The sequence below is a fragment of the Oryzias melastigma genome, linkage group LG23 (assembly GCF_002922805.2).
Source record: "Oryzias melastigma strain HK-1 linkage group LG23, ASM292280v2, whole genome shotgun sequence".
Lineage (NCBI taxonomy): Eukaryota > Metazoa > Chordata > Actinopteri > Beloniformes > Adrianichthyidae > Oryzias > Oryzias melastigma.
This window is the reverse complement of record NC_050534.1, coordinates 2,343,038-2,362,601: the sequence shown is the minus strand read 5'-3', so window position 1 is coordinate 2,362,601 and position 19,564 is coordinate 2,343,038. Positions and strand designations below refer to the sequence as shown.

Genomic DNA, 19,564 nt, shown 5'->3' with positions numbered 1-19,564 from the left:
AGTTATCGTCTCCACACACAGCTGCCTTTCACACTCTGTAGAAGCGGTATGTTTTGAGAGCCAAGGCAGCGCCATCGGCTGGGGGGGGTCCGATAAGATAGGATTGTTTCAGGCGCCAGCAGATGTTTTGTGCTGCAGGCTGAGTCCTTCACTGGTCTGACGGAGTCTATGAGGCGAATTTCAAGATGGGTCGGAATGTGGGCAATTTAGGCCAGTCTCCCATCGGTTCGGGCAGTAACTCGCTCCAAGTTGACATCCATCTTCCGCACAAGTTCAAGGGTCGGGAGCATTCTGCTCAGATGGGCAAGAGAGGCAGACTGCTTCTGATCCACTTGTGAAAGTCTGTCTCCAAGAGTCTCTTCTTCCCGAAATAGCTTCCCAAAGAGATCAGCCATCTCGCCTCTCATGAGCTTCACCTCCGAGACCGCCTGATAGTTGAGATATCCTCCGATCCCAATAGCGAGGAATCCAAAAATCAGGAACACGAGTAGATATACATCTTCAACATCTTCCACAGACAGCTGGGCCACTCCACTTGCCCCATGGATCGTTGGTGTATCCAGCCGCATGGGTTCCGTCTGGGCAGGAGGGGTCCGCTTTCCCATTCCTTAGGGTGGAGTAAATTTTGTCGATCGCATTAAAAGACCAGTGGATCAGATCCATTATCAGAGTTTAAAAAGCAGAAGAGTAGTCGAGAGCAAAAAACAGCAGCTCACAGGGAGACAAACAGAAGCCTTGGGAGGAACACAGGAGGGGAGGAGAGAAAAAAAGTGCGTCTGTCCTCGGCAAGAGCCAAACACGATTTGTTTGAAAGTGATTGAACATTTAAGAGTGCCAGATTAAGTTCAGATGGTTTATTACTGCAGCTGGGTTGGTGATGATTGGATGAGTTCTGGATGTGCACAGTTATAAGGTTATTGTAGTTCCTGTTGCATATCCTAGCATGAACCACAGACCGCGTGGATATGATAGATGATATGTTGAAGGTGACAGGGGGTGGTGATGATTTGGGGGTTATGTGATGATGGGGTCTGGTAGAGGGGACAAAGTTTTGTTGTGGTTCTGCGGGTGTTGGTTCCTGGGCAGTATTCATATTTGATAGTCAGTCATCTTTAAAATAGTGCACAGTGTGTTGGATATTTGCCGTTAAAATATTGGTTCCAAGGGGACTGGGATGAAGACCATCAGGTCGATAAAATGAGGGGCGGTTCCAAAAAAGATTAAAATTATCAATAAAACCAAACCTGTACTTGCGGGAAGCAGACAGCAGCCAGGTATTCAGGGAGAGGATCCTGCTGAATCTGGTGGATCCTCGGGAGAGTGTGGGGATGGGTCCAGAAATAAAAATAGTTTTCCCAGTGTTATTTAAAAAGAAAAATAGGTCGATAAAATCCAATTTCGTCACCTCCGACTGCTGCAAAGTGGTGTCATTGGTCCCAACATGAACGATAATCTTGGTGATAGTGGATGGGAGGGAAACCAGAAGGTCTGGGAGTTTTTGAAGAATATCCACCACCTTTGCTCCGGGGAAGCATCTGGTAACTGCATTGAAGAATCTTATATTCCTGGTAATGGAGTCGCCGATGATTAAGGCTGTTGGGGTGAAGAGTGGCCGGGGTGGATGTGGGTCGGATTCGACAGGTGTAGGAGCTACACCATCCTGCTCCTCCGCAGCTCCTCCGGGGGCTGGGGGGCCGCCCCTGGGCCGTGTTGATGGGGGCTGATCGCGGCCAGCGCTCCGTCCGTTCACCGCGTCCCGGAGGAGTTTAATCCTCCGGTTAGTAGAGGCTTTTTCGCCGCGCGTCGGCTACCGGGTCTGGGCTGCTTCCGGGGTTCGATTTCCCGCTTGTGCTCCGGTGATGGAAGCGACAGGAGCGTTGTCTGTAGCGGACCCCCCGCTGCGGCTGCTACTCGCAGTTGTGGGGGAGTGTTTCGCTCCCCCGGATGGCAATGCCGACGTGGCGGGAGATGGGTCCTGCCCGCTGCTCCCCCCAGCAGCGGCGCACCCCACGGCGTCTTTGTTTGCCAGAGCAGCAAACTGGTTGGATAAGGTCAGCTGGGAAGGCGTTGATGGTGGTGTCAGCCTCGACTGGGTTCTTCTCGAGCCCCGAACAACTACCTCGGCCCAGGATGGATGATCTCTCGGTGTAGAGCAGGAGGAAGGCCGCACACTCTCCGGGTCCCACGGAAGTGTGTCCTGGGCGACGGTCAACCTGGTGATCACCTGCGACTGCTTTGCAGCAAGTTGGTAAGCGCTGGCGAGGAGAGTCTCCTTTTCGGTGAGTTCATCTGCGAGTTTTACTAATTCATCCTTGAGTCTGGTGACAGTATCATTCATCTGGACACAGCTGCAGTTTACACAAGCCATAGTTTGTGTAACGCTGATCCAGGCCGAGGCAGGTGAACGCCGCGCCGAGGCAGGTGAGATCCGAGCCGAGGCAGGTGAACGCCGCTCCTGGAGCGTTGCTTATCACTGAGCCTTGAACCCCACAAATGTGTAAAAAAAAAAGTTGCGTTTCGTCTGTGTTCAGAGTGTTGTCCACCAGAACCTGTTGCAACACAGGACAGTCCAAACAGGCCTGAATCAGCTGGTCTTTGGTGACAGCAACAAAGTCCACACTAGCCACTAGTGCTACCATGTCCTCCTCTAACTTGTGTGATGGAGGAGAAGAGACAGGTAAACGAGACAAACAGTCCGCAACAACATTCTCACGACCAGGTTTGTACTCTACCGTGTAGTTGAAACACATGAGGCGAGCTGACCACCTAGAAATCCGCATTCCTGCTCGTCCAAAACCTTTAGTAGACAGCAGCGTAGTAAGTGGGCTATGGTCAGTGCGCAGAGTGAAGTGTTTACCCCACAAATATGTGCACCAGCGTTCAGCAGCCCAAACACAGGCGAGCGCCTCTTTCTCAATAATAGAGTACTTCCTTTCACACTCACTAAGAGACCTCGACGCAAACGCAACTGTCTTTTCCGTGTCCCCATGTAACTGAGGAAGTACTGCGCCAATACCATAATCACATGCATCTGTGGTGACTATGGTGGGAAGAGCTGGGTCAAACAGCGAGAGGGCAGAGCAAGTAGCTATCAGTTTTTAGAGTTTTCAAAAGTCACTTGTGCCTCCTCAGTCCATTCAAAGTCTGCGTTTTTACACAGTATGGCACAAAGTGGTTCCACAACACAAGCGTAGTTGGGAATGAACTTTGAATACCGCCCTGTAAGGCCCAGGAAAGAGTGTTGAGTTGTTGCATCAGAAGGAGAAGCAGCCTCTATGATAGCACTGATGTGGTCAGGGTTTGGTTTGATACCTGCAGCAGAGACAATATGTCCCAAAAATGACAGTTCAGTTTGTCTGAATAGGCACTTTTCCATGTTAAGCTTCAGGCCACTACTGCACAGTCGGTGCAGCACAGCTTTTAACCGTTTCTCATGAAGATCAGACGTGTCAGGAAACACAATCACATCGTCCAAATAGTATTGAACACCATCCAAACCTGACAAAATCTGTGTCATCATTCTTTGAAAAGCACTGGGAGCTGAAGCTAATCCAAAAGGTACTCTGGTAAAACAGAATAGTCCCTTGTGTGTAATGGAGCAAGTAAGGTCCCTGCTTTCAGGATGAAGGGGTACTTGGTAGTAAGCATTCTGCAAGTCTATGGTGGAGAACATCCGCGCTCCACGTAGCTCATGGAACACCTCTTCAATGTGTGGTAGCGGATGGCTGTTGATGACCACTGCTTTATTTGGCTCCCTCAGGTCCGGACACAATCGGATGCGGCCGCACTTTCGTTTCACTACCACGATAGGTGAAACCCATGGGGATAAGTCAATCCGTTCAATGACGCCTTCATGTTCCAATCTCTGTAGTTCCTGGGAGACTGCATCACGCACAGCAAACGGCAGACGGCGTAAGTTTTGCTGGACAGGGCGAACTTCAGGTCTTACTTTCACCTTGTGGGCAAAACCTGTCACTAGCCCCAGTTGTTCAGAGTTTTCTTGAAGTACCTCGAGGTCGGTGGTAGGGGCTGTGTACTGTACAAAGGCTGAAGGATGTTGTAAAGCAGGAGGCACAGTAGGAGAAAGTACTGGTGCACTGACCTGTCCATCTTTGATAACTAGGTTCAGAGCATTGAAAAGATCCAAACCCAAAAGCGGGTTTCCACTTGACACCACGTATACATTCCACATGTCACTGTCAGCTCCAAGCAGCCTAGTACAGAGATGGGTTGTCCAGAATATGTAACTAATCTTCTTTTTGCAGTGGATGGTGGAATGTGTCCATAATGCTTCTGGTACAGGTGCATAGGAAGAATGGAAACTGCTGATCCAGTATCAACCAGCAAGTCAACAGTAATCGTAGGTCCCTCAGGTGCACACATAGAGACTTTGCACATCAGCCTGTTGTTAAGGCTGGTCACATCCTCCTCTTCCACTAGTAGGATTTTAACTGTATCAGTCTGTTCAATCGACACTTCCCTCACTTTATTTAAAACAGTCCCACTCCTGCAGACTCTCAAAATGTCCATGTTTACTGCATTTTCTGCATGTGGCTGCTTTAGCTGGGCATTTAGGAAAACTTGCAATATGTGTAGAAGATCCACAGCGGTAGCATGTCTTACCGGCAAACCCAGGACCGTTGGTGGGGACTCTCTTTGATGATGATGCCGGGGGGGGTGCTTTAGCTGATGGGCGGCCATGACCGTGTCTGTATCTCCCACCGCCGGTGGAAGACCCCTGCACCATGCCAACCACAGCTTCACCGGCTGGTGTAGCCATAGCCTTCGCCTCAGCAAGGGCACTTTCAATCTGAGAAGACATTGTAAGAGTCTTCTGTAGAGTAAGGTTATCTTCCATAAGCAGGCGTTCTCTGATCCTCCTGTTATTTGTCTTTTCCACGATTTGATCACGTATCATATCATCCGCTAACGCGCCAAAGTCGCATGTCGTAACGAGCTCTCGTAAAGCAGCAGCATACTGAGCAGTCGACTCACCGACACGCTGAGCCCTCTGACGAAATTTGTTCCTCTCAGCCACCGTATTTAACTTGGGTATAAAAAACGTCTTCAATGCCTGCAGGGCAGCCGCATAGGAGTCACCAGTATCCGGCAAAGTGTAGAAAATGCGCTGAGCTTCCGTGCCCACCGTGTGAATCTGCAGCGCGCGTTTCCTCTTGTCCTCCATGTCGTCGGCTAACGCCAGCACGTAGTTCTCAAACATACGTATCCAGGACCCCAGCGGGATCGTAGGTGCACCGGGATTCTGTAGGAATGCCGGGGGCGGCGAAATTCCAAGTAAAGCCATTCCTCGTCGCCAATATGTTGTGTTGGTAGGATTGTAAAAGAAACACGGACATCTGCTCAGTCAACAGGATCCATCTTGTTTATTCTTCTTCACAGCTTTCTAGTACCAATCAGATCAGTATCTCCACCTGCAGGGCAAATGGTGTAATGGCACTCAGTAACAACACCAGTATATCAAAGGAAAAAAAAGGTCAAAGCTTAAAACGGGGGTTTCCGGGGGAGGACTTCCAGCCAATGATTTTGGGTGAAAACTGTTTTTTTGCGTCCGGCTCCGACAGGAGCTTATGGGCCCATAGCATCGGCACTGTGAATGCAGAGCTGCTGGAGTCACATTGAGATCGATGAAGGCAGTATGTTCTGGCAGGACGTACGAACCCCCCACCCCCACCTGCGTGACATGCAGTTAATATTGTATTAATAATGTTTCCACCTCTTGGTGGCTGCTTTGATTTGTTACTGACAACCTCCAGCTGTGCTGTTCTTCACATCCTGACGTCCAGCTGTGCTTTGTTGGTCGTCACGCTGGTTCTCGTGGTAACCAAGGAGGCCGCTATCCCTCCTTTTTGCCTTCAGAAACATGCTCCTAATGGAGTTTGCATGCCCCACATGCAGCAGGACGCCAGAGGATATAGCAGCACTTTGTTACATCACCCCCGTTATTACAGGGGGGGCATAATAACGGCTCCCTCTGGTCTGACATTTTAATAAAAAGGCAACAGATTCCTTTGCAAAAGCATGGGAACAAAAGAGGCCTGACACGTTGACAAGCTGGGAAATTGAGATATGTCACAAAACAGCTGCAGCAAACAGCCTCTGGTTGGCATTTAACACCAGAAATGTGGAAAAATCTCACAGGATTTGTTTGTTTTCCGCGATTTAAAGGCCTTTATGTCAGAAAAAACCACAGGCTTTCTAACTGCTGTTTACGAGCACCAAATAAAAAGCTTCCTAGAAATAAGGCACTCAGTCTTTGTGTGCTGTATTTACAGTGTGGAGTGGTCTCAGTCACCGCCACTGAATCACTTCCATTAGTCCATAAGAAATATAATCTACAGCAATAATCACATGCCCCTTTACTCTCTGAGCCTTTTTAGAAAACAAATAATCACCATGAAAAGAATGACAAGTTTGAAAAAAAATAAGCATAGATGCCAACACTAAAGTGGCAGTTTGTTTCTGACAGGAAGAGGAGATTCTGTTTGTGGAACAGAATTCCTCAATCTGATTATTTCTAAACCCACTGAGGTTTGGTTAGGTAGTTGCTTGGACTACCAAGAATGCAATGGGTCATCTAGGAGACGTTATGGGTGACAACTATTCATTGGTAATTCTCTCTTTTCCTTTTGGCTTTTCCCTTCAGGGGTCGCCACAGCGAATCAGTTTCCTCCATCTAAGCCTGTCTTCAGCATCCTCCACTCTAACACCAGCCACCTTCATGTCTTCATTCACTGCATCCATAAACCTCCTCTTTGGTCTTCCTCTAGACCTCTTTCCTGCAGCTCTAGACTCAGCATCCTTCTACCAATATATTCACTGTCTCTCCTCTGAACATGTCCAAACCATCTCAGTCTGGCCTCTCTGACTTTATCTCCAAAACCTCTAACATGTGCTGTCCCTCTGATGTATTCATTCCTGATCCTATCCATCCTGGTCACTCCCAAAGAGAACCTCAGCATCTTCATCTCTGCTACCTCCAGCTCTGCTTCCTTGTGCCTCTGTCTCTACCAGTATTACAGTTTTTCCCAATTGCTAAAACACTAAGTGCCATTCTCCAAACAAGCTCATCAATTGCTTTAACTCTTTTCTCAAAAACATCACTCTTTGGTCAAAACCTAAAACACAATTTGCAGTTAACACACAATTTTCAAAACTCCAATTCACTCTTTGCGGAACATAAGACACATTTTCACTTTTAAGACACAGTTGGCATTCACAACACACAAGGTGCAAAACATTAACACAAAGAGGCAAAACTCAAACTCTGTTCCAACACAGGAGTCATCATTAACACACAACTGGTCAAAGCTGAAGACACTTTTTGCTAATCAACTGCACTGAATATAAAGGCAGCTCTGGAGCAACTAAACAGCTAATAATGAAAAATGGAAAACAGAGATAGGCAATTGAGACCCAGACCCACATTGGGACCCGAACCCCCATCCAGACCTGCACCCAGGCAGTAATTTTCTCCATGTCTTCTATGTTATTTACTGTTTTCGTTTTGCTTTCTAGTGTGTTTTTGAATTTGATTCAATGGACAGGACACATGAGTTTATTTTTGTGGATGAGGCTGGTTTTAATCTGGCAAAAAGAAGGAGCAGAGGTAGAAATATCATTGGTCAACGGGCCATAGTGCAAATCCCAGGTCAGCGTGGGGGAAATGTCACACTCTGTGGTGCTATCAGTAACCTGGGAGTTCTACATCGCCATGCTGTTTTGGGTCCTTACAACACACAACATCTTCTAACCTTTTTGGATGGTCTTCGTGATGCTGTTTTGGCTCAATTTCTTCAAGACAATGACAGGGACGATGCAGTTTTTGTTATTGTCTGGGACAATGTGAATTTTCACAAGAATCAGCTCATCAGACAGTGGTTCCACACAATTGAATTAGTTTTTCTTCCACCTTATTTTCCTTTCCTTAACCCAATTGAAGAATTTTTTTCAGCTTGGCGTTGGAAGGTGTATGAGAGAGAACCTTACACTCAGAAAAACCTGTTGCAGGCCATGGACATGGTCTGTGATGACATTTCCATTGAGTCCTGTCAAGGCTGGATCAGTCACACAAGATCCTATTTCCCCCGTTGTCTGGCTAGGGAGAATATTGCCTGTGATGTTGATAAAGTCCTCTGGCCTGATCCAGCACAGAGACAAGATGGTGAAATTCAATGAATGCGAATCTATATTTATTGTGAAAATTAAAAAGAAATGGCAAATTAAAAATGAATCCCTGATACTTTTTACTGTTTAATTCCTCTGGTGTGTGGGTGTGTGTGTGTGTGTGTGTGGTGGTGGGGGAGGGGCATAGCTCTTTGTAAAACATTTTGTGAACAGTGTCAAGTGTTTTGTTGTGTAGTGTGTTGTGATTGCTGCATGTTTGTTAGTTTTGACGACAGTCTTCATTATGAACTCATGGTGAGTTTCTGACTGAAAGGTCAAGAATTTTGTATCTTTAGTTTATATTTTGAAAATTGTGTTTGGTGTTTTGGTGCGTAGTGTGTTGGATTTGATACGTGTGTGTAAGTTTTGACAACAGAGTCTTCATTTTGACCTCAAAGTGAGATTTTGATTCATGAGTTAAGTATTTTTTATATTTAGCTTATTTGTTGAAAATTGTGTTTGGTGTTTGGTTGAATTGGTCTAATGTTTCAGAAAATGTGTTTAAGCATTTGGAAAAAACTGTAATTAAAGGTTCATTCATCTTCTTGTCCGCTTTGTCCCTTTTGGGGTCGCGGAGGTGCCGGAGCCTAACCCGGGGGCGAATGGGCGAAGGCGGGGTTCACCCTGGACAGGTCTCCAGTCTATCACAGGGCAATCAGACACCCATTCACTCTCACATTCACACCTAGGGCCAATTTAGAGTCACCAATTAACCTATGATGCATGTTTTTGGACGGTGGGAGGAAGCCGGAGTCCCCGGTGAAAACAAACTCATGGACGGGGAGAACATGCAACCTCCACACAGAAAGGTCCACAGTTGGTGTTTTTGTTTCGGACCCCTCAGCTGTAATTTGAACCAGGGTCCCCTTGCTATGAGGCAAGAGCGCTGACCACTGTGCAGCCCTGAATCAAAGGTTAATCTATGTAACTTATTTTAAAAATCTTTTTTTACTGGAGGAAGTTCTGTTAGTTTTGCTGCACGAACAGGAAATGTGGATTCTGAGAACACAATCATTAAAATAAAGATTTACTTTATACATCCAGCCAGTCAGCCAGACTTTTCTGAAATCCCAGCCACATTTTCACAGCTGCTTGGTGGTGCAGTGATTAGCACCCCTGTCTCACAGCAAGAAGTCTCTGGTTCAAATCCTGGCTGGGGGACCTGGAACAGAAACACCAACTGTGGACCTTTCTATGTGGAGTTTGCATGTTCTTCCTGTGTAGAGCTGGGCGATATGGAAAAAAAAGAAGACAATTTTTCAATTTTATTTCACGATTTCGATTTTATCATAATTTTATATTAAACACATTCAAATTGACAAAAATGGAATTATAATGATTTTAGTTGAAAGAAGTAAACACATTTTGAACAAATATTTATATTTATTCAAATTAAATAGTTATTATCTATTAAGATTAATCTGTAAATAGTGCAAGAATTGCGTCTTCTACTGCTACAGGTAATGCATTGCTGTCAAATGAACATCTTCTAAATATCTGAGTTTTTATTTTGCCTCGGTGCTAAAATTCATAAAACAGAGCTTGTAAATGATTGTCACCCAAGACCAGAAATGAGGGAGACTGATGAAGTTTATAGCATGAATGACTGATAAAGTTTAGTAAAGTCCTTTCCCTATTAAAAACATCTCAAAGTGCTAAATAATAATATTAATAAAAACACCCTTTACCACATTTTCAAATGAAACTGAAACTTTTATTATTTTTGGATTACATACATGGTAAATAAATCTCAATTGCTTCAGAATTTACCTTCAAATAGACGATTTCATTGTACTTTGAGAAAAGGCTCCAGCTAGCATCTTTAGCTGATACAAAAAACATTTTTAAACTTGGATGATTACATCAAATACATCTGCCAAACTGTTAAGATTCAAACACCGAGATATTAGCAGTAAATGTTGTGGCAGGTTAAAGTTTACATCCACAGCTCCTTCACTAACATCTGCTCTCTGTGTTTAGGTCACTGAGCAGAAAGCTAGCGTTAGCGTTAGCGCCGTTTCTTCTAGCTGGGCTTTCTCTGGTCTATATGACCAAGGAAAAAGCTCAACAGTGAGGCCACGGATTAAGAAAATTATGTGTGAACTCACCTACACTTCTTACAAAGGAAAAAAAAAAGTGCGACCGACGATAAGATTTAGATTTAGCTAGCAGCACAATGCAGCAATGTGCATCTTGACCGCACATTTTACGTGTTTCCAACATGAATTTCCATCAGTTTTTGTGCAGATTGAACGTAAATATGTGCGATTAACATCCGCCATGTTTAAAAACCTGAAACATTAATTAAAACATACATTGAAGAACCAAACTAGCATGCAACTCTCGTAAGTTGCTAGCACCCACTTTAGCACACAGGTCACGGTTCCCAGCCTGATTTCTCTATTAAAATGTGATTCCTGTCCTGTGATGATTCCTCTCCATCGGATTATTTTGTTGTCAAGGTTTTTGAAGTCGATTTCAAAACACTGCGACTCCTTCTGTTACTTTTGAGGACCTCCGCCACTCATGACTCAAGAAGTCTTGATCCATAATGATGGTGCATGTCTGTCAAGCTGTATGTCACGTGACTTCCAAACAAGAAAAAACACCGGGGAGGGGGGGAAGGAGGAGCAGCTCAGATTTAAAGTAACAGGCAGTCAACAAGCTTTCACCCTCTCGCTCTTGCAGCTTTTCGTAGAAGATCGTGATAAAACGAATTCTCAAAAATGACAGATCGTCAGCTTTGGAGATCGTAAGACGGTTTTATATTGTCATATCGCCCACCCCTATCACCGCGCGTGCGTGGGTTTTCTCCAGGGACTTCAGCTTCCTCCCACCATCTAAAAACATGCTTCAGAGGTTAACTGTAATTCAAATTGTCCCTGTATCTGAATATGTGTGTGATTGAGGCTCTGAGACAGACTAGAGACCTGTCCAGGGTTTACCCTGCCTTTACCCATCATTAGCCAGGTTAGGCTCCGGCATCATGTGAAGGTTAAGAAAATGGATGGATTTTCGGTGCAATAAGCTGTGTACATTCTTGATGATTGTTGTTGTGGACTTGTCAAGACATAACTTGTGGATAAAATTTAAAATGTTATTTACCAAGTGTGGGGTCGTACTCCCAGATGAAGCGTCTTGTCAGAAATCTCACCACCAAAGCTGCATAAAAAAAGAGAGAAGAAGAAAGATTGTTACAATAAGAAAACTGGCATGAACCGGTCAGACTGTGGAGTGATATTCAGCAGAAAAGGTATTTTATTTAAAGCATCATGACGTCTCTGTGTGTCATGAATAATGCTACTCAAATAAAGCTACTGCTCTGAACACACACTCATGTAAATCCGTTGACTCTTTCTCCATTAGGGAACCAAAATCAATTAAACACCATTCTGCTAATGCATGCAGCAGTTACTCTGCGCCGTGCAGCCTCGTCCCTGCTTGCTGTAGAGACAGCAACGCATAGCCAACTCGCCGTCCTAATAGCTTCATCATCGAGCAACATATAATCTGCACAGAAATGATGAGGCCCTTAATACCAGCCTGCCTATGACACAAAGCCAACAGCACTTTACTCCTACTGTAAGAGGCTGTTTTCAGAGCAGCAACCACACAATGCATGGTCAAAGAAACAGACATGAAAAACTGAACATAGGCAAACACAACAAAACTAGACTCTCTAGAATTAACTATAATCAAATATGTTTTCATGTTTAAAGTGAAAATACATTTCAGGGATCATTTTTAGAAATTCAACTGAATGGACACAAAAAGTATTAGTGCAACATGTGTGAATCTATACAGGAACACAGCTAGATAACATGATAAGATATATTAAGCAAACAATAGTTACATAATCACAGTTTACAAAAAACAAATAAAACTAGGAGTTTAATTGAATTGAATAATTGATTTCTATTCCTACAATACAACTAGATCATTCTGTCTGAGACAAGTTGTTAATCATATCAACCCACACAAGGCTTTTGCGGTATAAAGGTAATACCACACACCGTGGTGTCTAAAAATACAGTCAGTATCTAAAAATAGACCTGGTATCTTTTCAATACTGTCATGAAAAAATGTAATTATTAAAGAAATGATTTATGAATAAATAAATACAATGAATTTAATACCTAAAGCTGATTGTACATTTAGTGGCACTTACTGTGGATTAAATTTAATATGACATAATTTACTAGGGACTTTTATCATTATGTGACATCAGCATGTTACAGTTTGGAAGCAAGACAGGCGCATGAGTGAGTGACGGGAGGAAATATGACAAGTTGTGCTCCAGGTGAATTGGTGTCTAAAAGAACGTAAGTTTCACAGTACTGAAGTAAATGAAGTAGAGCCGCTTGTAAAATATGGATGAAAAAGTTGACCGTATCCTGAGGTAAAATGTGGAGGAATTTTGATTTGATGGTACTTAAATTTGATATATTATGTAGGGCCTGGAATCGATTAAAAAAATAACTAATTAATTGGAAATCTGGAAAAAAATTATTCACCATTAATCAACATTATTATTATTATTAGTATTTGCCAGCCACTTATCTACAAATAATCATAATATGAAATAACACAAAAAATTGTACATTTAGAACATTTATTTTTAACCCTAGTGAACCTAGTGTACTGATACTTCTACTTGTTGGATATCCTTGGCATGTTAACGGAGATGAACAGCAAGCCAAACTCGTTTCACAAGCCAGGATGCGAGCTTCTTTATTTAGGTCTCCTTAATCCATCTTACAAAGGACATTGTGACTTGCGAATAGACAAGTGAAACTGAAAAACATGAAACAGAAAACACACTGCAGTTAAGCACTGGAAGAAATGTGAGTAAATCAGGAAACAGCATCAAAATAATGCTTTTAATGTGACTAAAATATCTCCAAGTTGTAGAATGTATTACTGATAAAAACAATACATTCATATGCTAATTTGGTCGTTATCACGCTCATTGTTATGCAAAGGAAAACAACCAGCAACTAGGTCTGTTTCCTAAAAAAAAAAAAAAAATTACAGGAAAACGAGCGTAAACAGACTTTATAAAAAAAATTAAATTAACTTATTCTTTTTTATATTTGTCATTGAACACTTGCCAAACTCACACGTTTGTTTGTCTGGAGAGCTGTTAAGACACAGCAGAGAGCCGTTTGAACATTAAAAGCACTTCTCCAAGAAAACGGGACTAACTGTTACCCAGAATGCAATGCAACTAAGCCTATCCCACCAAAATACAATACAGGAAATCGCCGCTGACAGAATAATCACTTTTAACTTAACTTAATGGCTAAAAAAAAAAAAGTTATGAAATATCTCTTATTAACATAATGAGTACATTTTTTCTTCTTCTTTTCTTACACTTAAATCACTTTACTGGGGGCAGAACACTCAGTTTTTGTCTATTTTTGAATTTACCTCTATATTTTAATTTGAAAGACTAACTGCATGCTCTTTTGGTATTATTTTAATCAACACATCCTCTCTGTGACAATTTAGTAATTTTTCCATGTTGTATTCACACACTAGACATAAAATCATGCAAAAACAGAAAAGTCTGTCTGGAGAAATGGGATTCAGTGTGCTGCGGAAACCCTAGAAAGGTTTAATAAACGTTTTTTTAAAACATAGAATGAAAGTTTTAGGTGCATGAAAACAAGAATAAAATTTGTCAACAAACTGCAAGACAGCATATGAACAAGTTAATTATGTTCTATTAATCGCGTGCGTTAACGCAATTCACAGCCCTAATATTAAGCCAAGCCTAACCCACACCATTATGATATAGTTTCAAAGTGAAATACATAGATTATATCAATATTGGAGAATACTATTTAGATTTAGACAGATAGGTTTATTTTACTTTGTTTTTCACGCTGGGCATGTGTGTACTATAACGTGCTGTATGTGCGGTTTCATGAATGCACTTTGATGGACACTGGACACTGGACAAGCAGGACAGTGCTTCTTGGTTTTCTACTATTCACCAGCGCATGCCCATCACCTGCAGTTGAAAGAGGTTTAGTGTGAAATGTCAAGCGGTGTGAATCTGGGGAACCTTGTTCCAGACATTTTTTTACAGCTCTATTCTGATACATGAAAGACTTGTTGTCAGAATTCTAGCTGGATACAAACCGCAAATTATTATTTTCTCCATCATGAAGCCTTGCCATATCCGTATTCTGAAAAGGGTGCTATTGTAACACAGACTTGGAGGCGTTTGGATCCATATGCAGTGTTTTTATTTATGTTTGGCGATGTGTTGGGAAAGGGAGTGGTGGTCGGACAGGCGGAGGTCAGTGCCGGCATGGAAGCATCAGAGGCGAGAGCAGACGGTGGTCGAAGGCAGGCGGAGGTCAACACGGCGAGGGTTTGTCAGAGGCTGGTGTAGGCGATGGTCAGGGACGGGCTGGAGTCGAGCCAGGCGGCTAGCAGGAGAGTAACACAGGATCAGAACAGGGTCGAGGCTGGAAGAAGCAGACGGCTGGGAACTCGCTAAGTAATGGCTTACGGCACAATACTTCACGGTGTGTTTAGGTGGGAGCTTGGTTTAAATCCTGTGGAGACTGATGAGGGATTGGCAGCAGCTGAGGGATGATTAATACTTTGGGGACTGTGCATGTGGATGACCCGAGGGGTAGACAGCAGGTGGACTCCTGACAGAGCCCCCCCCCCGAGGAGCGGCTCCGGACGCTGGAGTCCTGGCAGAGTTGTGGTCGGCCACAGGGCCGCGGCGCAGGAGCTGAAGGATGGCGTCTGTGAAACTCAATAAGTAGAGAGGGATCAAGGATATCCTCGCGGTCCACCAAGGACCATTCCTCTGGGCCGAAACCCTCCCAGTCCAGGAGATACTGAAGACGTCCCTGCCTCCGCCGAGAATGCAGGACCTCCTTGACCCTGTGTGCCTCTTCGCCGTCTATGATCAAAGGTGCACCTGGACCAGCCGCGTCGTCAGCCTGGGGCTCGTCATCCGGACCTTGTGCAAGTTTCAACAGAGATATATGGAAAGTGGGAGAGATACGATAGTCTGGAGGTAGGAGACGAAATGATACAGGAGTAACCTGACGCTCTATCTGGAAGGGACTCACATATCGCGGACTCAGTTTTCTGCAGGGCAGTCGGAGGCATAGATCTCTGGTGGATAGCCAGACCCACTGGCCAGGAGATAAGTTGGGTCCCGTCTGACGGTGCCGGTCCACTTGCAGTTGGGAGCGGCGAACTGCATGCTGGAGCTGGATGTGAGCAGCCTCCCACGTTTCCTCGCAGCGACGGAACCAGTCGTCAACAGCTGGTAGTTCTGAGGAGCCCCCCGCCCAGGGGAAGAAAGGGGGCTGGAAGCCTAGGACACACTGGAAGGGTGAGAGTCAAGTAGAAGCTTTCTTCAGGGAGTTCTGGGCGTACTCAGCCCAGACCAGGAACCGGCTCCAGTCTCCCTGCCGTTGGTAGCAGTAGGTCCTCAGGAAACGAATGACTTCCTGGTTAAGTCGTTCTGCTTGGCCATTGGACTGAGGATGGTAACCTGACGTGAGACTGATGTTGATGCCCAGTCCATCGCACATGGCCCACCACACACGAGAGGTGAACTGGGGGCCCCAGTCCGACACAATCCAATGCAATGTGGGACCAGGGTCGATGGGGTATAAACAGCGGGTGGAGGAGACCCGATGGATGCTGGCGTGGCACCTTTATCCTCTGACAGGTTGAACACTGGGTGACGAACTGAGCAACATCCGCCTGTAAAGTGGGCCACCAGAACAGATTTGACATGAGAGATTGAGTGGCATTGGTACCTGGGTGTCCGGCTGCGGGTGTGTCATGGACCAGATGGAGAACCTGTTGTCGATGGGATGGAGGCACATATATTCGATCCTCAGGACATGACGGAGGAGGCGGGTGCTGGGAGTTGAGTTTGTTGAGCTCCGTCATGACATCCCACTAGATGGGGGCCAGAACTAGTGTGGGTGATAAAATAGTCTCTAGAACAGAAGTGGAAACAGCTGTGGTTTCATGGAGCCGAGAGAGGGCGTCTACCTTCCCGTTCTTAGACCCTGGTCGGTAGGTGATCTGGAATCGGAAGCGGGAGAAGAACAAAGACCAGCGCGCCCGGCGAGGATTGAGGCGCTTGGCTGTGCGGATGTACTCCAGATTACGGTGATCAGTCAATACTAGGACTGGTTCTGCCGCACCCTCTAGCCAGTGTCTCCACTCACCGAAGGCCGCTTTCATGGCCAGGAGCTCCCGGTCTCCCACATCATAGTTGCGTTCCGCAGCACTCAGTTTACGGGAGTAGAAGTCGCAGGGGTGAGTTTTAGGAGGTAGGCCTGGCGTTGTGACAGCACGGCCCCAATGCCGGTGCTAGAAGCGTCGACCTCCACGTTAAACTGCGTGGTGGGGTCTGGATGGCAGAGAATGGGAGCCCGGGAAAAACAGGTCTTGAGGTCGTTGAAGGCTGTGGTTGCTTCAGGGGTCCAATGTAGTTGTCGTTGACCCCCTTGAGTAGTGATGTAAGGGGTTCTGCCACTGTACTAAAACCTTGAATGAAGCGTCTATAGAAGTTGGCGAAACCCATGAATCGTTGGAGCTCCCTTATGGTCATGGGTTGTGGCCAGTGAAGCACGGCGTCCACCTTCTTATGATCCATGGTCACCCCTTGAGCGCTGATGACATAACTTAGAAAGGAGACACATGTCTGGTGGAACTCACATTTTTCTTGTTTGACGTAGAGTCTATGGTCAATGAGGCGTTGGAGGACTTGGCGAACATGAGACACATGTTCCTCGAATGTGTTAGAATATACAGTATTAGAATGTCATCAATGTAGACAATGACGTGTTTGTGGAGCAGATCTCTGAAGATGTCATTGATGAAGGCCTGGAACACTGATGGAGCATTACAGAGACCAAAGGGCATCACAAGGTATTCGTAATGCCCAGTGGTTGTTGAGAAGGCTGTCTTCCACTCATCACCCTCACGGATCCGGATGAGATTATACGCACTACACAGGTCCAACTTGCTAAAGAAGCGTGCGGTGCGTAGTTGTTCCACGGATACTGGAACCAGTGGCAGAGGGTAATGGTATTTCACCGTGACCTCATTGAGGCTGTAAAAGTCTATGCAGGGTCTGAGTCCACCGTCTTTCTTTTTCACAAAGAAAAATCCAGCTGACGCAGGGGGCATCGATGATCGGATGAACCCCTTGGCTAGTTCCTCTGTGATGTACGTTTGCATGGCCTCAGTCTCTGGTTGGGACAAAGGAAAGACCCTTCCTCTGGCAGGAGTGGCTCCGGGTAGAAGGTCGATGGCGCAGTCGTAGGGTCTGTGTGGCAGTAACTGAGTAACGTTCTGTCTGCTGAATGCCTCCCTCAGGTCTCGGTACTTCACCGGCACGTCCTCGAGTTCAGGAGACACCTCTTCCAGACTTGTAGAGGTCACGTGGGTCTGAGCTGAGACGTTGGACCCGCCGTCTCCCTTGCCACCCTGGATACATTGATGGACACAGATGGAGGAGGGAAATGAGAGCCGTCGAGCTGACCAGTCAATGGAGGGGTTGTGTCTTTCCAGCCAGGGAAGCCCCAATATGATTGGGCAGCGAGGAGAATCAATCGTGAAGAGCCGAATGGTCTCGTGGTGGTCAGTCAGGGTGACGAGCTTGATGTCTTCCGTGATGTATTGAATCTGCCCTGAGCCCAGTGGTCAGCCGTCGAGGGCTGAAACAGCTACGTGAGCATGGCAGGTGAGAAGAGGAATTCTATGCTTGCGGGCAAAGGTTATATCAATAAAGTTACCTGCAGCGCCTGAGTCCACCATGGCCTGGGTTTGTATAGGGTACTCATGCACCATCAAAGACACTGAAATTTCAAAAGTCATAGGCAGGTCGCTTACCCGCTCATTGTAACGACACGGAGGACGGATGGGGCAGGTGGCTCGCAGATGTCCTGGCTGGCCGCAATAGAGACACAGGTTCTCGCGGCGACACCTCTCTCGTTCAGCGGGGGTGAGCTGTGTCGAACCCAGGTGTATAGGTTCGGGCTCCATGGTTAGGGAGAAAGAGAGAGACAGCAAGTGCGTCACCGGAGAGCAAGGAGCTGTGAAGCGCGGACGCCTTGACCGCATCAGATGATCTAGCCGGATGGTCAGCTGGAAGAGAGCCTCCACGCCTGGTCCTTCATCGCTACATGCTAGCTCTTTCTGCATGTCGCCCAATAATCCACGGCGGAAGAGCCGTTTAAGTATGTCCGGGGTACAGTCTGTTTGGGCCGCCAGAGTCCGAAACTTCACTGCGTACGAAGCAATAGTGTCCCTTTCTTGGGTTAATTCCATAAGGAGGTCTCCGGGGTCTTTGCCGTCAGCTGTGTGGTCGAAGACTTCACGAAGCTGCTGGGCAAACGCAGCGTAGGAATCAAATGGAACAGTTCCTCCCGCCCATTTGGCTGCTAACCATTCGAGTGCTTCGTCAGTGAGAAGTGAGCACAGGAATGAGAACTTGGCTTCCTCAGTGGGGTAGAGGTGGGGCTGTTGACGCAGGAGCAGCTCGCACTGCATTAGAAACCCCCGGCAGAGTTCAGGCCTCCCATTGAATTTATCCGGAAGTGAGACTCGAGGGCCGCTTAATACTCCGGCACTAGGACTTCCCGGGGGAAGATGTGGCCCGGCGGACGAAGGCGGAAGCGTCGGCGACGTGGTGCTTGGGCCGGCTTGCAGATGTGACATGATGGCGTCGGTGGCTGCGGTTAAACGTTGGAGTTGGCGTCCATGGTCAAGCAGCAGCGCAGCGAACCCGGCTGGATTGGAAGGACTGCTGGATCCATGTCTAGTGAAGTATTCTGTAACACAGACTCGGAGGCGTTTGGATCCATATGCAGTGTTTTTATTTATGTTTGGCGATGTGTTGGGAAAGGCAGCGGTGGTCGGACAGGCGGAGGTCAACACGGCGAGGGTTTGTCAGAGGCTGTCGTAGACGGTGGTCAGGGACGGGCTGGAGTCGAGGCAGGTGGCTAGCAGGAGAGTAACACAGGGTCAGAACAGGATCGAGGCTGGAAGAAGCAGACGGCTGGGAACTTGCTAAGTAATGGCTTACAGTACAATACTTCACGGTGTGTTTAGGTGGGAGCTTGGTTTAAATGCTGTGGAGACTGATTAGGGATTGTCAGCAGCTGAGGGATGATCAATACTCTGGGAACACCTTTAAACTGACTAAAAGTCCAAACTTACAACTAATCCAATTCAAAACTCTCCATAGAATTTATTATACTGGTCAGAGGATGTTCAAGGTGGGTCTCAGAAGCTCAGACATATGTGAGCACTACGATAGTAACTTACCTGGCAGTTACATGCATGCACTGTGGTTCTGCACACCTGTCCAGGCTCT

The 19,564-nt window shown here is 46.0% G+C and overlaps 1 protein-coding gene across 1 annotated transcript in view; it reads right to left on the bottom strand.

The window, feature by feature from the left end:
• rerg (RAS-like, estrogen-regulated, growth inhibitor) overlaps window positions 1-11,346 on the bottom strand; it is a gene marked incomplete at its 5' end in the record, with an annotated part of 53,502 nt that extends 42,156 nt beyond the window's left edge. Inside the window, 1 exon segment of the mRNA XM_024263107.1 lies at window positions 11,290-11,346. Within this exon segment, the coding sequence (XP_024118875.1) occupies window positions 11,290-11,346 (57 nt within the window).
• Between the last annotated feature and the right edge of the window lie 8,218 nt (window positions 11,347-19,564).